This window comes from Oryctolagus cuniculus, chromosome 6 (assembly GCF_051225735.1).
Source record: "Oryctolagus cuniculus isolate XC-2025 breed Fujian yellow rabbit chromosome 6, ASM5122573v1, whole genome shotgun sequence".
In the NCBI taxonomy this organism is placed as follows: Eukaryota; Metazoa; Chordata; class Mammalia; order Lagomorpha; family Leporidae; genus Oryctolagus; species Oryctolagus cuniculus.
In genome coordinates this window covers 51555349-51571356 of record NC_142872.1, presented here as the reverse complement: position 1 = coordinate 51571356, position 16008 = coordinate 51555349, and the positions used below count along the sequence as shown (strand labels likewise).

At 38.7% G+C, this 16008-nt stretch overlaps 1 protein-coding gene across 2 annotated transcripts; it reads left to right on the top strand.

Moving 5' to 3' along the window:
- The first annotated feature begins 89 nt into the window (after window positions 1-89).
- Window positions 90-8141, top strand: NUDCD2 (NudC domain containing 2). 2 transcript variants are annotated; one of them, XM_089335048.1, is made up of 5 exons: window positions 90-406; window positions 908-942; window positions 2788-2836; window positions 3064-3215; window positions 5480-8141. In XM_089335048.1, the coding sequence occupies exons 1-5, from the start codon at window positions 208-210 to the stop codon at window positions 5561-5563; spliced, it is 519 nt and encodes a 172-aa protein (XP_089191174.1). In that variant the 5' UTR covers window positions 90-207; the 3' UTR covers window positions 5564-8141. The 2 variants fall into 2 exon arrangements, with proteins under 2 accessions (XP_089191174.1, XP_002710404.1); XM_002710358.6 differs by lacking the exon at window positions 908-942 and having other exon boundaries at window positions 90-396.
- The last annotated feature ends 7867 nt before the right edge of the window (window positions 8142-16008 follow it).

The window sequence follows — 16008 nt, the reverse complement described above, 5'->3', positions numbered from 1 at the left end:
CTGGATTTCACTTCTTTCAATCTGGGTCTTTTCAGCGTCCTAAATGGCCACTGAAAGGGAAAGACGAACACAAACCGAGGAACCTGTTTGGGTTCCTGCGCATGTGCAGTGACCCGAGCGGAGGGTCCCGGACGTAAACTAGGCGTGGGGCCTCTGCGCGTGCGCTCGGCTTGCTCTTTGCAGCTTGTGCCCGGAGGCGACGGGAGCATGTCGACCCCGTTTGAAGAGCGCAGCGGGGTGGTTCCGTGCGGGACGCCGTGGGGCCAGTGGTACCAGACCCTGGAGGAGGTGTTCATTGAAGTTCAGGTGCCGCCAGGCACTCGCGCCCAGGATATCCAGTGCGGCCTGCAGAGCCGGCATGTGGCGCTGGCCGTGGGTGGCCGCGAGATCCTCAAGGTAGCGGCAGGTCGGAGCTTGTGCTCATTTCCCTCATCCCGACCTTTTTAAATCTACGAGTCCTAGAAGTTCGTCGTTTCTGTGGAACGGCTTTCCGGGGCCGGACGGCTCCTCGGATTGGCAGAAAGAGAAAACAGTAAAATATTCCTGGTTCTTAGTCTAGTGGGAGCCCCCACCCTCAGGGCAAGTCCTGACTTGTGGCAATTTGAGCTCCTTTTTCTGCTTTATTTCCAAACCAAGTCAGGCTGCCACTTTTAATTCCTCTGAGGGTCTTCAGCTAGGAATCGATTAACCAGATTGTTGTAGGAACAAGTATTTATCGTACCTGTGACAGGCACTTATCAAGGTGACAGGAGGAGAGCCAGACAGATGGGGTTGCCGCCCCAAAGAGCATAGCTTTTTGTGGGGAAGTTTAACCGGGTGGAACAAAGGACGTAGATGATGGGATGTAGGGTGACATCAGAGATGATGTCCCGTAATTAATTTTCTCACTTAAGTTCGAAAAATGCAGTATGTTTGTGGAGTGTTCAAGCAGACGTTGAAGAGGTGTGTGAAGAAAATAATATCCCTTTTGTTCTTTTTCACCAGTGCCCTTTAGATCCAGGACCTGTGTTTGGCGTGTTAAGGCCCAACTTAAACTCAGTTAACCAGTTAGAATTAAATTTCCTTCTCAGGTGCCAGCGATGTTGGACTGAAGTGTCTTGGTGCCAGGAAACAGCTGGATAGAAAAACGTTGCTCCACTCGTGTTCTGTTTTCATAACCTTGTGCAAAAGGTTATTAAGTGTCTCTAAGTCTTCCCAAGATGTGACTATTATAGTAGTTTCTCATAGGACTGTAGTGAGCATTACAAGTACCCGTGATGAATGAAGGCTTTGGAGTAGTGCCCAGTGTGTAACAAATTGACAGTACATCTTGGCTATTCTACTTATATAGAACTGCCCTGAGTACTTCAGAGGATTCGTGTGAAAGACATTGACTGTATTAGCTGAATCCTAATAACTTTTCTGAAGGGTTTTACATTTTTTTTTTTTTTTTTTTTGTCTGAGGGATGATTTGAAATTACAATTGAAATTTACTTTCTGGGCAGGGATCCTGGCATTCTATGCTGACATCCCATATGGTGCAGGTTGCTGTCCCTGCCACTGTGCTTCTCCTCCAACTCTCTGTTGATGTGCCTGGAAAAGCAGCAGAAAATGGCCCAAGTGCTTGGACTCCTGCACCCACGTTGGAGCCCTGGAAGAAGCTCCTAACTTAAGCCTGGCCCAACCCCAGCAGCTTCTGCCAGTTGGGGAGTGAACCAAAGGATGCAATCTCTTTCTGTCTCTCCCTCTCTCTCTGCGATTTTGTCTTTCCAATATATTAGTAAACCTTAAGAAAAAAAAATGCATCTAATAATAATAACAGTAACTTTGGGAATTTAGCAATACCTCTAGGATTTTAAATGTACATACTATTAGGATTTCTTTCATTATTATTGATAAATTAGAAGCTATGTATATTTTGCTGAGATTTTCATTTCATGCTACTTAAATTTGGCAGCAAATTAAAATGAGTTTGAGCTTACTGACTCACTTAAAATTATATTTTGCTTTCTTGCTAAATGAACTGTCACAGCTCATTTGATGTCCTATCTACAGCTTAAACAATTTTTAGTTGCTAATTGCACAACAGACAATCAGTTTTTAAAAGACTACTGGAAATGTTTGTTTATTTGTTTTTGAAAGGCAGAGAGAGAGAGAGATGTCTTCCATCTGCTGGTTCACTCCCAGATGTCCACAACTGCCAGGGCTGACATGAACTGAAACTGGGAAAGAGCAATTCCATCTGTATCTCCCGTATGTGTGGCAAGGACTCAAGTTCTTGAGCCGTTATCTGCTGTCTTCCAGGAGGTGCATTAGCAGGAAACTGCATCAGAAGCAGAGTAATGGGGACTGGAACAAGGCAACTAACTCCGCTTAATGGTAGTGGGCATCCTATGCTGTGACTTAGTTAACCCTTTGCCCCATGATACCCGCTCCTAAAAGTATACAGCATTTCTTCTTAGCTTTAGTGAGAGTTCCTTTCTCATAGTTTATTTTCATTGATGAAATTTCAAGACTTCAGATGTTAACTTCACATTTGACCAGTCAGTAATCAGTAGTATTTCTAAATTGTAAAAATTAAGAAGTCTGTTTTTTTTTTTTTTTTTTGAAAGAACCTGGTGGTGTAAGTATTACAGTGTAACTTAAGCTCTATTTCACTCTGTAGGAGGAAGCATAGGGTTCAATTCAGAAATGTGATAAAATGGTACAGATATGGATTAGATAGGAAAATAACTATGTTAATCATGAAAGCTTTATAGAAATTAATGCAATGCTTTGTTTTTAATACTTTATATGTTTATTTTTCAGGGCAAACTCTTTGATTCTACTATTGCTGATGAGGGCACATGGACTTTGGGTAAGAGTGATCTACCATAATCCTCAGAAACTTACAAAATTAACTTTACCTTGGGTCTTAATATTTACCTTCTTTTGTATTAGGTACTTTTGTATTTGCATTTTTGAAAGATACAGTAATAGAACTGTGTTGAAATAGTTGTATGTCAAGATTACCTAATGATTGATGAAAAATATAAAATTTAATGATGGACTAATGTTTTTATTTGTGGTGGTGTTTTACTTTAGAGGATAGAAAAATGGTTCGTATTGTTCTTACAAAGACAAAGAGAGATGCGGCAAATTGTTGGACGTCTCTTCTAGAATCTGAATATGCAGCTGATCCTTGGGTGCAAGACCAAATGCAAAGAAAACTTACGTTAGAGAGATTCCAGAAAGAAGTAAGTCAGATGGATATATGAATATGTGCTTAAATATCTGAAAAATCATTGAATACTTTTCATTATTTAAAATTAAAATTCAAGTGTGGTTATAAAAGTTGCAGAAATTCTTAAATTACCTTTTAAAGTAAATGATTAGAAAAATATATAGATTTAATTTTTTAAAAAGTTTTCTTGAGAGTAATTTATTTTTATTGCTATTATTTCTGAGATAAACTTTGCTTAATATGCATCAGTAATTTATAAATAAATTCTTACATCAGTGTACACTTATGTAGGTTAAAAAAGTGAAAGGCCCCTTTACTGTCACCTTTCCTGTTCCATTCTTCCATTTTACTTTCATTTCATATTGACTTCTTTGGTAGGTTATTTCCTTTTTTGACATAAATGGGGGAAATCACACTGCGTTTATTGTTTATTCATTTTTTTTAATTAATGGCGTTTCTTGGCTCTTAAGTAGTACAAACAGCTAAAACTCATTCCTTTTAACTGCTTCAGAGTCTTCTCTAGTTTGGATGTAACATAATTATTTTGTTAACTGTCATCCTTTCCATTGTCACCTTTAAACAAGGGTTGTCATTTGAAACTACAAAAGTGTTCAAGTAGATACCTTTAAGATAGATTTCTTTGGGAAAAATTACTAGATCAAAGCATTTTTAAAGTTTTGATGGTTTCCAAATTATATCTGTAGCCTAGGCTTTTCTACTGAATTTTGGGTTCTATATCCAAATGCCTGCTCAACATCTCCACTTGGCTTTTCTTTCTTTCTTTTTTTTTTTAGATTTATTTTATTTATTTGAAAGACAGAGTTACAGAGAGAGTTAGAGAGGTCTTCCATCCGCTGGTTCACTCCACAGATGGCTGCAACGGCTGGAGCTTTGCCAATCTGAAGCCAGCAGCCAGGAGCTTCTTCCCAGGCTCCTACGTGGGTGCAGGGGCCCAAGGACTTGGAAGATCTTCTACTGTTTTCCCAGGCCATAGCAGGGAGCTGGATCAGAAGAGAGCAGCTGGGACTGGAACCGGCGCCCATATGGGATGCCAGTGCTTCAGGCCAGGGCATCAACCTGCTGCGCCACAGCACCAGCCCCCTCCACTTGGCTTTTCTATCAGACATATTTTATTTATTTTCAAAGCATTAGAGAAGGGGAGAGACAGAGAAGGAGGTTTTCTATCCGCTGGTTCACTTCCCAGATGACTGCAATGGCCAGGCGTGGGCCAGGCCGAAGCCAGGATCCAGGAACTTCTTTCAGATTTCCCATGTGCTGCTTCCGAGCACTTGGGCCGTCCTCCATTGTTTTCCCAGGCACTTTAGCAGGGAGCTGGGTCAAAACTGGAACAGCTGCAACACAAACTGGCACTTGTATGGGGTGTTGGCATTTCAGGAGGCGGTTTAACTCTCTGCCACAATGCTGGCCCCATGTTTGCTGTTTCTTGAAATGCTAACCCATTCCTTTACTGTCTTTTAGCTAGAATGCTCTTTTCCTTTGTCTTGGCTAACTTCTTCACTGTTTTCAAGTCATTGTGCAATGAAGCATACTTTAATTATCTCATGAAAATACTGCAATTTTCTCCTGTTCTGTTACTCTGTACTACTTTTTTTTTTTCTGTTTAGCTCTTACCAACTTTTAACAAACTAGATCAGGTTGGCAAACTATGGCCCATTGGTCATATACAACCTACTGCCTGTTTTTTGTAGGTAAAGTTTTACCAGAACAACCTGGTAATATTAACTTATTATATATAGTTCATATAGTATTTTCAAACATTAGTTTGTGAGAGGGCCTGCAAAGGCTAAAATATTTATTACTGGTTATTTATGGAAAACTTTGCCAACTCTTGCACTGGTAATTTATGGTTAAATAAATGAACTTGCTCAACAAAAAAACTAAAGCTTAAGGTAGCATTTTATAATTAAATTATAAATTAAATATGTTAATATACATGTAACTCTTAAACTCTTTTGTGGTATACAGCAAGCTCTCAAAAATTGCTAGATATTAAAATCTTTTTACACAACTGATAATGAACTGTGTTTCCCCATACAATCACCAGCATTATAATAGACATGTGAGACTTCTAAATATTCATACATCTGAAAGTCGAAAAATACTTCATAATTTTAAATTCCATTTTGGTGACTATGGTGAACTTTGATGTCCTTTCATGTATTTGTTGGCCATTTAGATTTTTTTTTGTGAATTGCCAGGTCATACTAATGTTTTTCCTTACTTTTTTTTTTTTTACAATTTTTTCATCTCCTTTAGAATCCTGGTTTTGACTTCAGTGGAGCAGAAATCTCAGGAAACTACACTAAAGGTGGACCAGATTTCTCAACCCTTGAGAAATAACCAGTGTTTTTGCTGCATTCTGTGGATCCTAGCAGATGTTTAATCAAAGAAGCAGATCATGTGGCAGAAGGAAAATATGGATGCCTCCAATTAACAAATGGAAAAATATATTTAATTATGGTTCTAAAAATTGCATTCAAATATGATTTATGTAGGAAACATGTACTCTGGGAACTATTCTATGAATATATGGTAACTTTTTTTGGACTTGTTTTTGCTCAGCATGAAGTTTTATATATTGCATTTTACTAATTTCATATTAATTGTATTTTTAATACAAAAAACCTTAGGTTACAGATCATGTGAAATGAAAGGGTGCCTTCAAGGAAAATTTTTTTTTGATAAGTGTGACACAGGAATAATGTTCAATAAACTTTTCTATATAGGAATTGTGTACCCCTTTTTCTAAGTATACTAATTAATGCAGGAAATTACAGTACTGAAAAAATTTTAAGGCCAGATAAAAATCCACAAAATATTTTGAGTAAGTTTTAAGAATTAATGAGAATTTCTTCATTAGTGTATTATTCTTAGATTATATCACGAAATTAAAAAATAGTGTAAAAACATATCAGCAGAAGTGGGTTAATAAAGAGAAGCATCTAAGTAAGTATTATTGGGTGGGTCTTTTGTCAGTGGAGAAAGCATATTAAGGTCATTGATTGTTAGTGGTATTATTTTGACCTTCATTAATCCAGACATACAAGAGGGAATCATTGAAATTTTATTTCAGCCTTTTTAATTTCTAAAAAATTAATTTGTTAAAAGTAATCTCAAATGCACAGAAAACATACAATAAGTAAATTACATAGATTTTTTTTTCTTCCTGAACCATTTGTGAATAAGTTGAGGACATGATGTTCCATCACCTCTGAATAATCTAGAGTGTATTTGCTTCAAAGAAGGACATTATCTTACATAACTGCAATGCAGCTGTTAAAATCAGGAAGTCTAATATTTAATTAAATTTAAGCTATGCATTCTTGGCAGTTGTTAAAGAAATGACCATGTGTTATTACATCCTATCATGGATTAATAATTTGAATTTATCTCATTTCCAGTGGTAGTATTTAGATCACAGATTAAGGTAATATCTGTCAGACTTCTTTGTAAAGTTCCTTTTTATGTTTATAGTTATTTTGTGAGCAGATAGTTCTAAAATACTATCTTTTTCACATCAGAATTTGAATCTATTTATACCTCTGGATTCATGATTTTCTATTTTATTCTGTGGCTTAAAAGTCTATTCTTATTACTTTGATGCTCATAATTGTTATACATTTGTACTGTTCTAAGTGGCTTCTGTGTCCTTTTGTGATGTTCCTTTCTTTATTTGTCTTTATTGTTTAATTTCTTGTTTTCTGGCAAGATATCCCAGATTCATTATGTTTTCTCTGTGCCAGCCTAAGAATCAGTCATTCTTTTCCAAGAAGTCTGGGTTCTCTTTAGATAATAAAGGTATTTGAAAGTGAAGATCCAGGTGCTAATGTGTAATTGCTGTTGGTGTGCATTAGTAATGCATATATTTACATCTATATTTCTGTATAAATGTATTGAAAGCTGAGTTCACAGTTAAGCTTTCAGTTCTAATTCTAGGAGGTTGATTTTTGTTTTCTCCCTTTCCATATTTATAACTTCCTTCAATAGCAATGAGAAACCTGATTCCTACTCTTGATATATTTGACTCTGCACTGTAGGTCATCTCATCATCTTCCCAGGGAAATAAATGCTTTCCTTGCTCTGTGAGACTCCAACATCCTATGCCAAACAGAAATGTGTTCTCCTTACCCTGTTTGGTTCTTAAACACCCAACCTGTGCCTCTCACTGTAGTCTATCTACCCTGTCATGTTGATCTTACTCATTTTATATAATAATTTTCTGAATCAGTTGTTTAGAAATAACTTTTTTTTAATTGACTTATATTTTGGACGTTTGCAAAATATTTGGAATATATACATACATTAATATTAGCTTCCTGGTGTATGCTTTAGTAAATATTAGCAGAAGTATAGATATATGTAAATACTTTCATGTTCAGGATATTGAACAGTTCAATCACCATAAAAAATGCCTTTCTTCTATCTCTTTGAAGTTACTCTACTTCTAGCCCATAAACCTTGGAAATCATGACATAGTCTTTATAGATTTGTCTTTTAAGCAATATAAATGGAATCATATAATCTTAAAAATAGCTTTATTGAGACATAATTCATAGACATTTATCCATTTACAGTATATGATATATAGTATATGCAATCACTGACTTTATCTTAAATAGAAACTTTTTAGTTACTATCCCACTCTTTTCCCCCACATCCCTTACCAGCCAAACAACCACAAATATACTTTCTGTCTCAGAGTTCCCTGTTACGAACATTCATATACATGGAACTATATGTGGTCTTTGGTGACTTGCTTTCACTTAATGTGTCAGTGGTTCAACCATGTTCTAGCATGTAATACTTAGTCGGATACTACATTGCATGGCTGTTATCACATTTGTATATTCATTTGTAAGAGTAATTCCTCCTTTAGAGTATGCTGAATATTGCTGTTATAAACATTTGTGTGCAAGTTTTTATGTGCATATGTGTTTTCATTTCTAACTAGGAGGAAAACCTTTAAGTTGGCATGGATGTTAGATCATTTGAGGAACTACTGAAGTGTTTTCCAAAGTCGCTACATCATTTTACGTTCCTACCAGCAGTATACAAGGGTTCAGTTTTGCTACGTGATTGTCAACACTTGTTGTTACCTGCCTTTTTGATTCTAAGCATTCTAGTGGATACTTAATTAATAACTTTGTGGTTTAGACTTACCTTTCCCTGATGATTAATTTTGCCAACCATTCTTGTGCTTATTGACCATTTGTGTTTCTTTCACTGAGAAATATTTATTCAAATCCTTTGTCCACTTATTAATCGGGCTGTTGTCCTTAGTAGTAACAGCTCTTTATTCTTTTTTTTTTTTTTTTTTGAGATTTATTTATTTATTTGAAAGTGTTACACAGAGAGAGGAGAGGTCTTCCATTGCTGGTTCACTCCCAAATTGGCCAGAACAGCCAGAGCTGCGCCAGTCCAAAGCCAGTAGCCAGGAGCCTCCTCTGGGTCTTCCATGAGGGTGCAGGGGCCCAAGAACTTGAGCCATCTTCTACTGCTTTCCCAGGACATAGCAGAGAGCTTGATTGAAAGTGGAGCAGCCAGGACCTGAACCAGCGCCTATATGGGATGCTGGCCCTGCAGGCAGCGGCTCTACCTGCTATGCCACAGTGATGGCCCCCTCTTTATATATTCTGATAGAAGTACCTTATCAGATTTGTGATTTGTAAGTACTTCCTGCCATTCTGTGAATCCTTTTCACTTTGTTGGTATCTTTTAGAGTGCTAAAGTGTTTATTGAAGTTTTAATTCATCATATCAGTGGATAATGTTTTGTAAAAATTTTTGCTTTTTTTAATGTATCTGGGAAGCAGACTGTGCATAAGAGAGTGTACTCATCCACTGTTTTACTTCCCAAATTCCTCCAACCTCCAATCAGGGTTGGAGGCAGGAGCCAGAAACTTACCCCAGGTCTCCCACGTGTGTGGCAGGGGCTCAGCCACTTGAGCGATCACTGCTAACTCCTTGTCCGCATTCAGGGGAACTGAGTCAGAACTGCCTTCGATAATGCAGCCCAGACACTCTGATGTAGGTTGTCTTTATTGCTAGTTTAAACACTTGATCTGGATCATGCTTTGGATGTCATAACAGAACTTTTTTAACCTCTGGTCTAAGGGTTTTTTTTTTTTTTTCTGCAAGTTTTGTGATTTTGTGTTTTTTGCTGCGATCTATGACCTATTTTAAGTTAGTATTTCTGTAAGCTGTGAAGTTTAGGTGCAGGGCATTTTTTCTTTTATATGGTTATCCAGTTGTCAGAATCATTTGTTGAAGGCTATCCATTCTCCCACTGAATTGTCTTGTATCTCTCAATAATTACTTGTTACCTATGTGAATCTGTTTGGACTCCATTGACCTGTATGTCCTTTCATCAGTACCATACTGCCTTAATTGTTGTTTTATGTTGTCTTAAAATTCAATAGCATTAGTTTTCAAACTTCATTTTGTTTCAAAATTGTCCTTTCATTTCTTTACTTTTCTATATAACATTTACAATCAGCTAAACTAGGCATGGGCATTTGGCATGCAGTTAAGACACCACTTGGTGTGCCCATGTCCTATACAGAGTTCATAGGCTTGGGTCACATATCTGCTATTGTTTCCAGCTTTCTGCCAATGTGCACCCTGGAAGCAAGTGCTTAAGTCCACCACCCATGTGGAAGAACTGGATAGAGTTCCTGGTTCCTGGCTTTGACCTAGCCCAGCCTGAACTGGCATTTATAGGCATTTGGGTAATTAAACAGCAGATGGGAATCTCTATTTCTGTTTTTAAAATAAATAAATAAAAACTTAAAAATCAGCTACTCTGTAACTAAAAAAGTCTCCTACAGGGGTTTGGAATGGAATTTTATGAATCTTCCCCTCTATGAACTTGGGGTATCTCTCCATTTAGTGCCTCTTTGGTTCCAGGCATCAGCATTTTTGGTTTTCACTTTACATATGCTTCACATCTTTTGATTGATTTATTCCTAACTGTTCATGCCAGGGGAGGGGATACTATTCTAAAGGGTCTTTTTTTTTTTTTTTTTTTTTTTTTGACAGGCAGAGTGGACAATGAGAGACAGAGAGAAAGGTCTTCCTTTGCTGTTGGTTCACTCTCCAATGGCTGCCGTGGCCGAAGCGCTGCGGCCAGTGCACCGCGCTGATCCAATGGCAGGAGCCAGGTACTCATCTTGGTCTCCCATGGGGTGCAGGGCCCAAGTACTTGGGCCATCCTCTACTGCACTCCCTGGCCACAGCAGAGAGCTGGCCTGGAAGAGGGGAAACCAGGACAGAATTCGGCGCCCCGACCGGGACTAGAACCTGGTGTGCCGGCGCCACAAGGCGGAGGATTAGCCTAGTGAGCCACGGCGCCGGCCCCTAAAGAGTCTTGTTCTTGAAGTTTGGCTTTCCATTTGCACATTGCTAGTATGTACTAATATAAATATGTTTAATTTTTGTTTGTTGACCTTGTATTCGTTTGACCTTGCTAAATTCAATGATTAGTTCTAGGAGTTTTTGTTACTGATTTTTTTGTCTTTTCTACATAAACCATAAATAGGACCATTTTTATTTTATTCTTTCTAGTCTATAGATCTTTTTCTTGCTTGATTGGTTAGACATAAGAGGGAGATGGTGCCAACTTTATGTTCTGTGGTTTTTCTTTTAAGATTATTTTTATTTATTTATATGAAAGGCAGAGATACAGAGAAGGAAGGAGAGAGATCAAGATCTTCCATCTACTGATTCACTTTCCAAATGGCTGCAATGGCTGGGGCTGAGCTGGTCTGGAGCTAGGAGCTAGGAGCTTCTTCTCAGTCTCCCATGTGGATGCAGGAGCCCAAGGACTTGGACCATCCTCTGTTGCTTTTCCAGGCGCATTAGCAGGAAGCTGAATTGGAAGTGGAGCAGCTGGGAGTTGAACTGCCACCCATGTTTCACACTGTAGACGAACACTTAACCTTCCATGCCATAGTGCCAGCCCCTGTTATGGTTTGAAAAGTGTTTTCTTTCACTGTTAAGAATCATGCTAGCTATAGATTTTTCATACATTTCCCTTATCAGGTTCAAGAAAGATATGCTCAATCCTAGTTAGCTGAATTTCTCAGGAATTTTCTGAAATGCATTTTCTGTATCATTTTCTTCTTTAAATTGTTCATATGTCTTACATTGATTTTTCGGATTTTGAAACAGCTTGTATCTCTCACCTCTCATGTCAAACTTGGTCATGGAGTATTAGTTTATGCATCCAAATTCATTTGAGGATTTCCATGTCTTATGTCCGTTTGGAATATTGTCCAACAGTTTTATTCACATATGTTTTCTTTACCTTCATTTGGTATTGTGTTAATTCTGGCCTCATAAATGAATTGGAAAATGATTTTTCTGCTTTGTAAGAGATTTGTAAATAGCTCATTTACTTTTTAAATGTTGTACACATTTGCCAGTAAGTTTTAAATAATAGATTCAGTTTTAAAAAATAATAGAACTGATTCAGGTTTTTTAATTCATTTTAAAGATTTGTTTTATTTATTTGAAAGAATTACAGAGAAGCAGAGAGAGAGAGAGAGAGAGAGAGAGATCCTTCATCTGCTGGTTCATTCCCCAGATGGCTGCAACGGCCAGAGCTGTGCCGATCTGAAGCCAACAGCCAGGAGCTTCTTCCCAGGCTCCCACGTGGGTGCAGGGGCCCAAGGATTTGGGCCATCCTCCACTGCTTTCCCAGGCTACAGCAGAGAGCTGGATTGGAAGAGGAGCAGCCAGGACTAGAACCGGCGCCCATATGGGATGTGGGCGCTTCAGGCCGGGGCTTTAACCCACTGTGCCACTGTGCCGGCCCCTCAGGTTTTTTATTCATTTAAGTTTTGGTAACTTGTATCTTTCAAGAAATTGGTTCATTTCATCTAAATATGTGCAGAGTTGTTCATGGTATTTTCTTAGTGTTCTTTTAACGTCTTTAGGGTTTATAGTGATGGCTCCTCTTCATTGATGTCTTTGTTTTGTCAGCTTTCCTAGAAGTTTATAAATTTTATTGCTGTTTGTAAAGAACTAATTTTTGGTTTTATTGACTTTTTGCTATTGTCTATTTCATTCATTTTTCTCTTTTTAAAAAAGGACACTCATTTATATTTGTTTGAAAGGTGAAGTGGGTTCACTCTCCAAAAGTCCTCAAAGGCCGAGACAAAACCAGTAGCCTAGAACTTCATCTGGGTCTCCTATGTAGGTGGTAGGGGTCAAATATTTGGGCCATCTTCTGCTGCTTTCACAGGTACCTTAGCAGGGAGCTGGATCAGAAGTGCAGTAGCCAGGACTGGACATATGGGATGTCAGCAGCAAGCTGTAGCCTTACCTGCTGTGCCACAACTCTAGCCCATCCCCTTTTATATAACTTACTTCTGCTTGCTTTGGGTTCTAAATCTCTTTTCTGATTTCTTAAAATGGAAACTTAATGACTTAGGCCCTTCATCTTCTTAATAAATGTAGTTGATGCTATAAATTGCTCTCTATGCTCTGGTTCAGCTACATTCCACATTTTGTGAGATTCTTTTTCATTCAGTATAAAGTATTTTCTATTTTCTTTTAAGGCTTCTCCTTGGAGCCTGTTTAACTTCGAAGCATTTTTATTTTCTTGTCATCTCTTAATGACTTTTAGTTTATTGCCAGAGAACATACTTTGTATGATTTCAGTTCTTTTAAATTTATTAAAGTTCAAGACCCAGGCTATGGTCTATCTTGGTAAAAGTTCCATATGCATTTGAAAGAATGCTGCATCTGCTATTTTAGGATGAAATGTTTTAAGTCAGTGAAAACATTCGTTGCTACTCAGTTCTATGTCTTTGCCAATTTTCTAGCAATTTTATAGAATACTCAGAAGAATATTTCATTCTCCAACTATCAATGAAGCTTTGTCCTTTTCTCCTTATAGTGTTTTTAATTTTTGTGTCATGCATTTTTTTTTTCAAAAAAATTTATTTATTTATTTATTTGAAAGTCAGTTACACAGAGGAGAAGCAGAGGTCTTCCATCCGATAGTTCACTCCCTAATTGGCCACAACAGCCGGAGCTGCGCCGATCCGAAGCCAGGAGCCAAGAGCCAGGAGCCAGGAGCTTCCTCCGGGTCTCCCATGTGGGTGCAGGGGCCCAAGGACTTGGGCCATCTTCTACTGCTTTCCCAGGCCACAGCAGAGCTGGACAGGAAGTGGAGCAGCCAGGTCTCGAACCGGCACCCATATGGGATGCCAGCACTTCAGGCTAGGGCATTAACCTGCTGCGCCACAGCACCAGCTCCTGTTTCATGCATTTTTAAGATGTGATATTAGGTGCTTCCATATTTAGGAATGTCAAGTCATCTTGAATTGATTCTTTTATCCTTAATATCCCTTTTTATCCTTGGTAATTTGCTCTTAAGTCCATTTTGTTGAATTACTATAAAAATTGGCTTATATTTTATTCATCTTATTTGACTTATGTTTACTGTTTTGGGTTTATAAAAATTGTTGCATACTTATAAGCATTGTATAAGAATAACGTAATATAAAAATTATTAGTATAAACGAGAAAAATTCTCTAGTTATTACTGTTCTATGATCATGATGAGAGTACTGAAGTTAATGTGGACAGGACAGTTTGGTTTGGCAGTTAAACAATTACACATGAATCCAATTAATCCTCCATTTTGGAAGGTGCTGTGCAGACCTGTCAGAGCACAGCCCTTTGAGTCAGAATTGCCTGGATTTAATCCCACTCCTAAGTACTAAATTTGTGACCAGACACAGGTCATTTGGATCCTTTGGTTCTTTGTAAATTAGGATAACCTCATTCATATAAAACATCTAGTACTTGTAACTGGCAATAACAAAATATCATTATCACTAACAAATGGTAGATCAGAATTAGCTGTGGATTTTAGATAGTGTGTCTCATAACTGAAAATACGTATGAGGTTCAGGTACCTTTCTAAAAAAAGGATGTAGGGGGTTGGATGTTGTGCTAAAACATTAAGCTGCTGCTTGGAATGCCTCAACTCATGTTGGAGTGCTTGGTTGGAGCCCAGGCTCCTCTGTTAACAGTTGAGCTTCCTCCTTAATAAGTCCAGGAAAGCAGTGGATGATGGGCTACAAATCTGAGTCCTTGCCACCCATATGGGAGACCAGATGGAGTTATAGATTTCTAGCTTGGGTTGGCTATGGTAGGCATTTGGGGAGTGAAACGGATGGTTTCTCTGCTTTTCAAATACCTTTTTTTTTTTTTTTTTTTTAAGATTTATTGATTATTTTAAAGCCAGAGTTAGAGAGGCAGGAGAGAGAGAGGTCTTCCATCTGCTGGCTCACTCCCCAAATGGTGGCAATGGCTGGAGCCAGTCCAATCTGAAGACAGGAGCCAGGAGCTTCTTCCAGGTCTCCCACCCAGGTGCAGGGGCTTAAGGACTTGGGCTATTTTCTACTGCTTTTCCAGGCCATGGCGGAGAGCTAGATCAGTAGAGCAGCTGGGACTTGAATTGGCACCCATACTGCTACACCACAGTGCTGGCCCCTCAAATACATCTTTTTACAAAATATTAACACTGTGAAAAAGGCGGAGGGTCATTAAAAATTCCTAAATGGAGTCACGTTCAGAAGGAGGCTTAATAATGGTTTCTCTTTCATCAGTAACCCCTTTGTAATGTCCACTTTTGTCTTGTTAAATCAAAAATACTTCAAAAATCACATGCTGAGATTCAATAATTACCAAGTGATTCAAGCAGGTTAACTTCTAAAAATTTATTTATTTATTTATTTATTTGAAAGGCAGAATTAGAGAGAGGCAGAGGCAGAGAGAGAGAGAGTTCGAGATCCTCCATCCGCTGATTCAATCCCCAGATGGCCGCAACAGCCAGAGTTGCCCCAATCTGAAGTCAGGAGCCAGGAGCTTCTTCTGGGCCGCCGGCATGGGTGCAAGGGCCGAAAGAGCTGGGCCATCTTTCACTGCCTTCCCAGGCCATAGCGGGATTGGAAGTGGAGCAGCTGACAGGAACTGGTGCCAATATGGAATGCTGGCACTGCAGGCAGTGGCTTTACCCGCTGGCCCCCAGCAGGTTGCCTTATATTGGAAATTACCATCATTATCAAGTAACCCACTGGGCTGCCATTAATCAGGTAATGGTTTGAACAAAAGTTTAGGTGAATAAATTTGTATTAAGCATATTCATCTATAGCAGTGACTGATCTAAATGATAAATGAATAATGCATAAACATCAACTTTTTAATGCACATTAATCATATTCACTCACCATCTTTGTCTTTTAAAAAATCACCAGGAAGTATTAATTAGGTAATAGCCATACTACTAAAAGATTTTACTGGGGCTGAGGCTGTGGCATAGTGGGTAAAGCCACAGCCTGCAGTGCCAGCATCCCAAATGGGTGCTGGTTCAAGCCCTGGTGGTTCCACTTCCGATCCAGCTCTCTGCTATGGCCTGGGGAAGCAGTAGAAGATGGCCCAAATCCTCGGGCCCCTGCACACGCGTGGGAGACCCCGAAGAAGTTCCTGGCTCCTGGCTTTGGACTGGCGCAGCTCCAGCTGTTGCGGCCAATGGGGGAGTGAATCAGTGATGGAAGGCCTCTCTCCCTGTCTCTGCTTCTCCTCTCTTTGTGTAACTCTTTCAAATAAATAAATAGATAAATAAATGATTTTACTGTTTGTTTCCCTGCATTTACTTTAGTGCTAAATTTAAGTTCACTAAGAGGTAGCTTTTTTTTACCTTTTTTTGTTTTTTTAAGATTTGGTGTTATTTGAAAGGCAGAGTTACGGAGAGATGGAGAGACACAGAGG

What these genes read in the sequence shown, in the direction of transcription:
- NUDCD2 (XM_089335048.1), top strand. Translation starts at nt 208, where the DNA reads ATGTCGACCCCGTTTGAAGAGCGCAGCGGGGTGGTTCCGTGCGGGACG. An exon ending in TTCAAGCAGACGTTGAAGAG is followed by an intron (nt 943 to 2,787) that starts GTGTGTGAAGAA and finishes TTTATTTTTCAG; the next exon opens with GGCAAACTCTTTGATTCTAC. An exon ending in TGAGGGCACATGGACTTTGG is followed by an intron (nt 2,837 to 3,063) that starts GTAAGAGTGATC and finishes GTTTTACTTTAG; the next exon opens with AGGATAGAAAAATGGTTCGT.